This window comes from Cibotium barometz, chromosome 15 (genome assembly GCF_041138505.1).
Source record: "Cibotium barometz isolate CiBa-2024 chromosome 15, ASM4113850v1, whole genome shotgun sequence".
Taxonomy (NCBI): domain Eukaryota; kingdom Viridiplantae; phylum Streptophyta; class Polypodiopsida; order Cyatheales; family Cibotiaceae; genus Cibotium; species Cibotium barometz.
Genome location: NC_141060.1, coordinates 2,111,495 through 2,123,050, shown reverse-complemented (window position 1 = coordinate 2,123,050; position 11,556 = coordinate 2,111,495). Strand labels below are relative to the sequence as shown.

General features: G+C 45.8%; 1 protein-coding gene across 5 annotated transcripts in view; it reads left to right on the top strand.

The window, feature by feature from the left end:
* The first annotated feature begins 810 nt into the window (after positions 1-810).
* The window catches only part of LOC147630840 (S-adenosyl-L-methionine-dependent methyltransferases superfamily protein), a 60,636-nt gene continuing 49,890 nt past the window's right edge, over positions 811-11,556 (top strand). The window contains exons 1-2 of one of the 5 annotated variants that reach the window (XM_086809220.1): positions 1,139-1,154; positions 8,013-8,071. In XM_086809220.1, coding sequence (XP_086665346.1) covers positions 8,069-8,071 — 3 coding nt within the window. In that variant the 5' untranslated portion in view covers positions 1,139-1,154; positions 8,013-8,068. Of the gene's footprint in view, positions 1,155-8,012; positions 8,072-11,556 lie in introns of all 5 variants that reach the window. The other 4 variants (XM_086809218.1, XM_086809219.1, XM_086809221.1 and 1 more) reach the window with 4 other exon arrangements.

The window sequence follows — 11,556 nt, the reverse complement described above, 5'->3', positions numbered from 1 at the left end:
GCTATTGACACATATGCACATTATGATGATGTATGTGATAGTGTTGCGTGCGAGTCAGATCATGTGGGCATGATTTCGAGGGTAAAGATGGCAGTGAGCATACCAGGCATCAACACTTCTATGCCTATCATCTTTCCTACAGATCATGAGAGGATACTCTAGTTGATCATGGTGACATTCTAGAGGATAGTGTGCATTTGAATAATGATGTATCCACATATGCACATTATGATGATGTATGTGATAGTGTTGCGTGCGAGTCAGATCATGTGGGCATGATTTCGAGGGTAAAGATGGCAGTGAGCATACCAGGCATTAACACTTCTATGCCTATCATCTTTCCTACAGATCATGAGAGGATACTCTAGTTGATCATGGTGACATTCTACAGGATAGTGTGCATTTGAATAATGATGTATCCATCAGTACACTTGCGGTTCGTGATACTCTGCATATGGGTGACCTAAGTTTCTATTGTTAAATGCATTAGGCTATTCTTCTAGGATTTCTAGTTATGGACATATCACTGATATGACCACCACTCCTAGTGTCTTCGAACAAGCCACCAGCTCCATTTGACATGAAGTGATTCATGCAACCAAGATGGCTGACACTTTTTCATTTCACAAACATCTATGGACATTTGGATTGGGTCCTCATGACGAAAACAAACATAATATAACCTTGTCCGTCCACTTTGTTTGTGAACGTATGGAAGCCTTGAATTGAAGAGAGGGTTCATTTTCATACGACCTTGGCCGGCCGAAGGAGACAAATGCAGAGAGAGCACTGTACACTTTTATCACCAGCGTCTCTCTGATTGTGTTTGTGTGTGTGTGTTGCGCGCGCGCGCTCTCTCTCTCTCTCTCTCCTCTCCACCGAGACGGGGTTGCTTACCACGTACACAGGTGGTATAGGTGAGTCGAACGTGAAGGGTTATGGTGCTGTTGAGTGGAAGGAGTCCCTTTTACTGCATGTACTCTCTGCCTAGACTGGCCCTCGCTTCGTTCCACAGCGTTAGACTGCCGCCTGTCAGTCTCACCCGGGCCCACCACTTATCCCGGAGCTACTCCGATTCCCAGCTCAAAACGCTGACCAGCAAGCAGGCGGGACAGGTGTCCGTTTACATAGACGCTCTCCTTGAATGGAACCAGGTTAGCTCTCTTCATTTTTTTTCTAGGTAGAAGAACTGAACTAGTGATAAGTATAGAATTTGAAGGCTCTCGTACCCTCCGTGAGAAGAAGGGTAGGAAAAAAATAAAAACTTTCGAAAGAAAGGTAAGGCTTCCAATCTCTATATTTGGAAGTGTAGGCTTTATTTGAACCCTTCAAATGGATCCTTGGACTACGGAGCACAGTGCATAGTATGTCCACTTGACATCTTCTCCTTCTTAGCTTGATGACAAGAGTCCACTTTCTTTCTAGTACCATCATCAACTATGGGCACACCTCAGAAACTACTCCTTGCCAATGTGCTACAGATTTCTCGATGACGAAACTTGCTTCATTTGCATCATTTGTACCTTCTTGTACCATCGTTCTCCATCCGCATCAATTGGGGTCCAACTCGGAAGCATCGGCTTGCTTCCCACCGGTGCTATAAACTTTCCTTCTTCCCTTTGCATGTGACCACACACGACTCCATAATATCCTTTGCTTTGACCTTCCCTTGACCATTGCTCCAGAGAAATAACATAGCTTCCACTGTTCCTTGTGGTCACACCAGCTCTGTCTTGCACATTAGGGTAAAGCCTAACCCAACGGTGGTATCAGAGCCCAGGGTGTAGCCCGCCTATCTAAGCTTGCATTTTTCCGTACATCCTCACGATTCTGTACCTGTGTGTACATCGTCACGAGCCCGTACCTGTTCGTATAGTCATGCCACATCAACTGCCACTGCCGTCGTAAAGGTTGTTTTTCCAAGGTTTTTGTTGATGTACTTCCAAATCCACTTGCCCCTTTGGATCCACCTGCTTCGGATGAATCATCAGGCCCACATCATTAGCAACGTACAGTCTGTACAGGATTGGTCCTTACAGTTCATACTGCCACATCATCACTATTGTACTTGCATTTGTACTGGCACTTGTATTGTGTTCTTTGCACTGGCCGTACTCGTTGCACTGGTTGTTGTTGGAATACGTAGTGGATATGAGACAAACAACTAAAAGCACAATGTAGCAAGACACCATGATGAAGATGAGCAAATGCAAGAGAACCACCAGCCTGAAAACGCAGGACTGTGTGAAGAAGAGCAAACGCAGAAGAGAGAGAGAGAGGCTATATGAACTCTGTTCTATATACAAGATCTGGAACAATACCCAATGAAAATGGAGTGTGGAGGGCAGGCCCTCTATATATATGGCCTTGGGCTGCTAGTTGGCCAACCCAGGCCGACAACAGCCCCATCTGCTCACGACCAAAAAATACCACAGTTGGCCAACACTGTACAACAGGTCTGGAGGCAGATGACCAGTTGGCCTGCAGAAAGGAGCAAGTCGGGTAGCCCAACAGCCCCATGTCCACACAAAAATAGGGGAAAATACATGGAAAAACAGGGAAAAAATGGAGAAACACCTAATGGGTGGGCACACCCACAACAAAAGGCCCTAGTGTGTAATGTACAGAGAGAAGATGACTGCAAACACCCCCTCTCAGCTCTTGGATGTAGAACCAACCCCAGTGATTTGGAGTGCTGCCGGAGCATAGCCTAAGGTAGAGACTTCGTGAAGAGGTCAGCTGCATTGTCCTCCGTCCAACAATAAATAAGCAAGATGTCACCGGCTGCCTAGCTAGGGCACCAGGCTTGAGTGTTACAAACATGTTCCAGCAGATGATGCGAGCAATCGCAGAACAGACAGCCAAGTTGGATGAGCAGAAGGCTTAGATCTTGGCTCTGGAGGAGCGTACCCGCTCTCCAGCGTTGTGTTTTCCATCTCCTCCTCCCTCTCCTTCCGTATCCTAGATACCAGATCCTCGACACAGGGACCCTCTCGCAGGGTCACAGCTGCAGCTCTTTGCTTGAGTTGCAGATGCGTGCATTGGAGATCCGACAACGAGAAGATGACGCCATGCGACGCGTGGAACACGAGCGTTACCTCAGAGCTTTGGACGCCAGATTGACACCGGTGGCACCCTCGAATCATTTTCCCACACAGACCCCAGCGGCTACCCTTAGTTCTTCAAACCCCGGTGCTTCAGTTGGAGCAATTATTAGCCGAGAGCTCGAAGATAAGCAGAAGGGCGCCCATGACCAGGAGTATGAGCGCAACGAATTGCTCAAGTCCTTTGGCTACATAGGTGGCCAGAGAATCGTTGTCTTGTTTGACAGCGGCAGCACGGAGGATGTGGTCACAGAACAGGCTGCTAGGCGTGCCCGTTTCGAGCTGACTTCGGTGGACAAACAGGTTGAGGGTTTTAGTATAGGCATGACAACGAGCGTCAAGTATGAAGCTCTAGGTGCTAAGTTAGTGATTCAGGGCATAGAGTTTGTGCGTGATTTTATGGTTGCCCCTCTTGTAGGAGCAGACATAATTTTGGGTATTCAGTGGTTTCACAAGTTTCTTCCTGATGTCAAGTGGGACAAGCACACGTTCCAGATCAATCGGAATGTGTCAAACGCCCCGGTGACCATTAAGTGTGAGCCAGGAATTCCGAACTTTCCGCTCATAAGCCACTTGTAGGCTAAGCGAGCAGTCAAGAAAGGCACACAGTGTGCGATGATTTACATCCAGACAGCCCAGACGGTGGCCAGTGCTTCAGAGAAGTACTCGGTTCTCCACGAAAAGTTCCAGAAGATTTTTCTTCGGGACAGCCTCCCTTCCTACCTCCCCCCGTCCAGACCGGAGGATAACATGATTGACCTCCTCCCAGGCTCGGAACCCCCAGCAAGTTTCCGTATCGCCTTTCCAAGGCAATGGAATCGGAGTTGGACCGCCAACTCCAAGAATTGTTGCAAGCCGGCTTCATCCGCCCCAGCGTGTCGCCATTTGCAGCACGGATCTTGTTTGTCAAGAAGAAAGATGGGTCTTCCCGTTTGTGTGTCGATATTCGTGCACTCAACAAGTTGACTATCAAGAGCAGATTCCCGATGCCTCGAATTGACTATATTCTCGAGAGGCTGAATGGAGCAAAGGTGTTCTCAAAACTGGATTTAAAGAGTGGGTACCACCAGGTACGGATTGTGGAGGGGGACATCCCCAAGACGGCCTTCCGTACAGAACGGGCCCACTATGAATTTGTGGTGGACGACATACTCATATTTTCAGCTACGGTTGAGCAGCATGACATTGATGTGGAGAAAGTCCTTAAGTTGTTGGAAAGCAACGAGCTCTACGTCAATGAAAAGAAGTCGGAATTTTATATGTTCCAGGTTCATTACTTGGGATATATAATTAGTGCTGAAGGCATTCGACTTGATCCGGCTAAAGTGGCCGAGATTGTCAACTGTCTGGGAAGTACCTCAGACAGCCTATGACATCAGATCATTTGTGGGTATATGCCAGGCATATTCCACCCACATCGACAAGTTTTCTGACCTCTCGGCAGATCTCACCGATCTGCTAAAGGGAGTGAAAACAAGAAGGCAAAAGATTCGAATGACTCCACGAGCGTTGGAGGCATTCCAGAACCTCAAGGTGGCTTTGTCAGAAGCGCCTTGTTTAGCACTTGCCTCGTGGGACGATCCATTTCAGGTGATCACCGATGCGAGTAACATCGCGATTGGAGGTGTATTGCAACAGAATGGTCATCCGGTAGCTTACATGTCTCGTAAGTTACTGCCCGCCGAGAAGAACTACTCAGTCTATGATCGTGAACTCCTAGCAGTGATACAGGCCTTGAAGCATTGGAAACATTTCCTGTATGGCTGTGACTTCGAGGTTCGCACTGACCATCAGGCATTACGCTGGATTCAGACAATGCCAAGTGCACAGTGGAGTGATCGACAACACCGTTGGAGTCTGATATTCCAGCAATTCGGTGGTATGATTGAGTACCTTCCAGGAAAGGAGTGGCCGATGCTTTGAGCAGGAAGGGACAAGTGTCTACGATTCAGACCACTAGACTTGATCTTGTTGGTACAGGACTAGAGGACATGAAGCACACGTACGCGGATTTCGAGGAATTCGATACACAGTGGGAACATGCATTGGATGCCACAGGACCATGCCATTTTCTGATACGTGATGGTTGGCTTTTCTATAAAGGCCGACTATGTGTCATGAAGTCGTTCAGGGCAGCTCTTCTCCATGATGTCCATGATGCCATTACAGGTGGTCATAGGGGCATGAAATCGACTCTGGAGAAATTAGAACGGCAATACTATTGGCCAAAGATGAGGCGTGATGTGTTTACATATGTACAACGGTGTGACATTTGTCAAAAGGTGAAAGCTTCTCGTGGAAAGAAGATAGGGTTGTTACAGCCCTTGCCAATTCCTGAGAGTCCTTTCGAAGACATTTCCATGGACTTTGTCACGAATCTGTCTCCCAGTCCGAGTAAGCGTAATACGCAGTGCTTAACTATTGTTGATAGGTTTAGCAAATTTGTTATGCTTATTCCTGGCAGGGCCAATGTGACCGTCGAGGATGTTGCCCAGTTGTTCATTCGGCATTGGTACCCGATTGGCGGGATTCCTAGAACCATAGTGTCAGACCGAGATGCCAAGTTTACCAGTCATTTTTGGAGGGCATTGTTTGATAATTTTGGTACTAAGTTGAATTTTTCCAGTGCATTCCACCCACAGACAGATGGCCAGACAGAGATATACAACCAGTTGGCCTTTGATGTGCTGAAGTGTTATGTCCACGATCAGCAAGGTAAGTGGGAATCGTATTTGCCTTTAGTTCAAGCTGTTTTGAATGACTCTTTTTCTTCAACTATTGGCAGGACTCCATATGAGGCAGCGTTAGGAAGACCTTTCCAGTCGTTGTTAACCAGGACTTCGTCTTCAGTACCGGAGGCGAATAGAGTGACGGAGTCTTACCAGGAGATCTTAGAGTCAGTAAAAGACAGATTGGCTAAAGCACAAGAGGCCTACACTCGACAGGCCAATAAAGACTGAAGGGATATGAAGTTTTCGGAAGGGGATTGGGTTTATCTTCGGATTATGAAGCAAAGATTGAAGCAGGTGGGCAAGCGATGCCCAAAGTTGTCTTTCAGGAGCTTCGGACCTTTTCCCATCCGGAAAAAGATTAATGAGGTGTCTATGCAGTTAAAGCTACCTCCGAGTTGGACTATGCACGATGTATTTCATGTCAGTTGGTTAAAGCCATATGCAGGTCGACCCCCTTCAGAGGTCAAAGACGAAGCGGAACCAGACATTGTGGAGCAGAAGTTATGGTTCCAGAACAGATCCTTCTGCACCGTTTCAAGCAGGGCTTAGGCCGAAGACTATGACAATTGCTCACAAAGTTTCAGGACCGAGGAACTCATGAAGCGGTGTGGCTCGACAAAGCGTTCTTCGAAGACTATCCGGCGTTATTGACGGATTATTTGGAGGCTATGCAGCTTCCGTCAAGTTAAGCAGAAGGGGATGTCACGTGCATCCCGCAGTTGGATGCCACGTAGACATTTCTGTACAGAAGGTGCAGGACTTGGGATGGTGAACTGGTCCCATGTGAGCCTAGTCCGGGACGAGTCAGCCAGGGATCCATCTCAGATGTCCGAGGTCCAGCTGTGCATTGTCCTCCACAGGATTCTAAGGTCAGGTCCTGCACATAAAACAGTGCCAGTCCACGCTGTGAGTCTCCCTCTAGAATGATGTCAGTGATTCTGGGTATCTGGTATGGTACCGGATGCTAGATCACTCAGTAGTTAGTGTTTAGGACAAGGGGCCAGCCCATAGGGCTACCCCGGATCTTAGTGTGGGCATGGGAATGGTGTAGAACCACCCCCATGAGGGCCAGGAAGGCCCTGGCTGAACCCACCAGCCAAGGGGGGGCTGTAGGACAGCCCCAGGGGCAAGCCAGGGGTAGCCGACTGATTATCCATCCATGGGAGGGGTATAGGGCAAGTCTGGGGCAGCCCATACAGGCTGCCCAGTCCCCAAACAGCCTAGAAAAGGTGCCCAAACTTAAAGCAGGCGCCTAATGTCCAGCCAGCCAGGAAGAGATGCGCGACTTAAAGGGATTTTTTCCATTATTTAATGGGATTTTTCCAGCATTTAATGCTGGATTTACAGTCGTGGGACAGAATATTGCTGGCCACCTGGATTTACAGCTGGCCGACTGCTCATGATTGGGTAGTATAAATAGTGGAGGCCACAATCCCATTTATTCATCTCATTATTCACCAAGAGCTCAAGCGAATCAAGGGCTAGACAAGCCAAGGGAATTGCTAAGCAAAGGGGTGGAGAACTGAAGGTCAAGGGCAGGGATTTTCCAGCCAAGAAAAGGTCCAAGATTGCTGTATTTTCTTTCAGATTTCTCATCATTCTAATAAAGCAAATACACCATCTGTGGTGGGGCCCTACAGAGGGTAATCGGGACCCAATACTGTGTCCTCTCCACCTCTCCATCTCTCTCTATTTTCTACACTTCTCCTTTCAGTTTGTGCGTTAATTTCCGTCGCGAAAAGAGTGCTGAATTCTGAGTATTGAAGTTACCGATTCTTCTCCGAAGCTTCCGCATATTACACCCATCTCTGACATGAGCCTGAATTTGCGAGTGGTTTGTAGGTGGGCTGTGACTGGTATTGCCAAAATGCGGTGATGAGAGACCTTGAAGGGCTAGTCCTCCAGTGTGACATTCGGCGGATTGATCGTAGTAAAACAACCTTAGGCTTAAGTAAACTGCACTTAATTATACTTAAGAGATAGACAAAGGTGTCAATGCAATGCAATGTAGCTATATTAAATGAATACGTTTACAATGAGATCTAAACAGATCTATGATGTTGTCCTAAAGAATATCCTTCTCGGGATGAGAGAGAGATGCTGAATGCTGATGATGAATGACTGATCCTTTCTCCAATGTTGAGGTCCACCCTTGGATGTTGAATTTCTTCTGTAGGTTGGAAGATGAAGTGAATGCTGTGCTGAATGTGCTTATGATTACGCTGCTGAATAATGGTAATGAACTGCTGATTTCCCTTTGTTCCCTAGCAAGGAAATGCTGAGAATATGTTGGAACTATCAGATGATCTGAGATGAATGATGTGCTTGCTTTTTATATGAGAGAATGCTGCTGGTCGGCCAGCAGATTGTACCTTCCACGACTTCATTAAATGCCAAAAAGAGCTGCCGGCTGGTTTGTAGGTGCTGTGGGGTGCCCACAAAGCCTTGCCTAATGTCTGAAATGCTTAGATGCCATGCTCACTTAATGCTTGGATACCTTAATGGTTGGGAACATGCTATAAATGCTTGGATAATGCTTTAAATGCCTTTGCTTAATACCAAGAATGCTCTGCTAATTGTTTATGAATGCCTGCTTAATGCTTATGAATACCATGTCACTTGTACACCTAATGGGTGTGCACATGACATTCCCCTCTGCTAAACTATTGCTGGTTGGTACACCTGGCAAGCAACCTTTCGACTCCTCTGCTGATCCTCCTCCACTGAAACCACTCCCCCTTCTGAGTTCTTCTGGCGGGACTGAGGTCGATTGCAGGAGCTGAATCCTTTGAGCCAAAGACTTCTTCACTGCCGGAACTACATGGCCAATGCTACTAAAACTGCTTGAAAGTACCTGAGTCACCCTTGACTTATCTGTGGAATCCTTTCACACACCATCTCCGTTGTTCATGAACCTCTGAACCTCTTGAGGTGATGTTGGAGAAAACTTCCGTCTTCTTCTGTGGAAGAGAACCCCTTGCTGTTGCCAATTGAAGCCAAAAACTGTATTTACTCCTTTGATGATGGATGTCATTCTTTCCCAAAGAACTCATGGGTAAAACCTATATGCCTTGCAGATGCAAGATGCTTGTGCGTGTAGCACACGGTAGATACACACTGTGCACATGACATACTCCCCTTCCTCTAAGAGCTCACTCCTGAGCTCACTAAAAAGCCAGGGTAATCTCTCTGAAGAGTAGTCAATGTCTCCCATGTAGCGTCCTCCTCAATACGATCCTTCCACTTGATCTTGTATTCCGTGATAAGCGTATTACGTAATCTTCTTTCACGAAATCCAAGAATCTTTTCAGGTTCGTGCGGAATAAATGTCATGTCCTCGACATCTATAATTTCTTGAGGAGTAACTAACTGGTCCGTTCCACCCAGTACTTCCTTAAGTCTACTGACATGAAACTCAGGATGAACTTTCACATGAGAAGGCAAATCCAATTCATATGCAAGTGAACAATCCGTCGTGTAATACGAAATGGTCCACAGTATCTAGGGGATAATTTCGGAGATCGACCTGTCCGTAAAGTCTCGGAATCTTTCGAGACTCGCAAATACACCATCGTTCCTTCAGAGAACTCTCTGGGTGAATGATGTCTATTAGAATAAAATCTGTCTCGGTCTTGAGCACTTCTAATAGATTCCTTTGCAACTTGTAACATTTCCTGCATATCTTGCAAAAAATTACGTGCTGCATCATGCTGAAGTCGTGAGAATCCTACTGTAACAGGTGATCTAGGTTGAAAACCATACATAAGCATGAAAGGACTAAACCCTGTACTCGTATGCTTAGTACTGTTATATGCAAATTCTAACATAGAAAGATAATCCTCCCATGAACTCTGTCTTTTGGATATATATGCTGGAAGCATATTCTCAAAATCTGATTCACTCTTTCAGTCTGGCCATCAGATTGAGGATGATAAGAGGAACTCAAATTCAAAGTTGTTTCCAACTTCTCAAAAACAAGTTTCCAAAAATCACTCGTAAACTTAGAGTCCCTATCACTGACTTTGTCCTGCGGTAACCCGTACAGTCTAAACAATTGCTCGATAAACTGCCGTGCTAATTGCGTAGCTGTAATAGTCTTCCGGGTCGGTAAAAATCTAGCCATCTTTGTCAAGCGATCTACCACAACCCAAATAGAATCGTGGCCTTGATGTGTTCTTGGCAATCCGGTAATAAAATCCATGGAAATACTTTCCCATTTATTACCTGGGATTTGCAAAGGATGCACCAACCCAGCCTGTCTAAAGCGTTCAGCTTTATTTGCCTGATAAATTTGACACTTGAGAACATAATCTTCTACATACCCTTTCATCTTTGGCCAATAAAAAGTGTGTTTCACTAACGATAGTGTCCTGTGTACCCCAGGGTGTCCTGCAGAAGGGGCGTCGTGACACTCCTTAAGAATCTTGGACCTAATGTCCGGGATCTGTGGTACACAAATTTTGTCATTACGAAATAGTAAACCATTCCAAATCATCCATTGGCCTCCTGCAGCCTGAATGGTAGACTGCTCAGTCATTGAGTCTTGGTCAGTCAATGAGCTCCCGTCCTGGATCTTCTGCCAAAATGGACCAAAATAACTATCAGTCTTGCAAAGTCCTCTCAATGACTGAAATAAGTCAGTAGAAATCTCGGTGAACGACAAAGAATTCACCTCTCTAATTCGACTAAGCGCATCTGCAACACTATTCATGGACCCTTTCCGATAACGGATCTCAAAATCAAAATCTTGCATTAACTCAGCCCAACGAGCTTTCCTTCCTCTCAAATCATCCGCATCACACACATACTTGATTGACTGATGATCAGTCAATACCACAAACTTGGAGCCATATAAATAATGTCTCCAAACCTTGAGAGCATGAATCACAGCATAAAGCTCCTTCTTAAGGGTTGGCCAACGAGATTGAGTGTCGTCTAGCTTTTTACTTTCAAAAGCAACCGGTCTATCATCTTGAAATAGAGCAGCCCCGATAGCATAGTCACTGGCATCAGTTTCAAGAACATAAGGCCGACTAGGATCAGGTAATGCTAAGATAGGTGCTTCCTTGACTTTATCTTTCAAAAGTCTGAAGGCCATATCCAAATTGTTATTCCAAGTGATAGGCTGATTTGACTTACGTCCACGACCTTTCAATAAGTCGGTCATCTGTAGTGTGAGCTGACAGTACTCCCGCACAGATTTCCGAAGAAAAACTACAAAACCGAGAAAAGAACAAGGTTGTTTCATTGTTCGCGGTATAGGCCAGTCCAGAACCTTCTGAACTCGGTCATAGTCAATGCTCAATCCATCTCGAGTGATCTTGTGTCCCAAGTAAATGATGTCGGTCATAAAGAACTCACATTTACTTAACTTAGCATATAGTCGATTTTGTCTTAAAATAGATAAGACAATCGTGAGGTGTCTAACATGATCCTCAAGAGTACGACTATATATCAAAATATCATCCAGGAATACCACCACAAATTTCCCCAAATGTTCACGAAAAAGATCATTCATCATTTGCTGGAAAGTGGCTGGAGCATTGGTTAACCCAAAAGGTAATACGAGAAACTCGTAATGGCCATACCTAGTCCGAAAGGTGGTTCTTTCGACATGCCTTTCATGAATACGTATCTGGTGATAGCCAGTACGTAAATCTATCTTCGTGAAATATTTCGCTCCTGCTAACCGGTCAATTAGGTCATCTGATCTAAAGAGA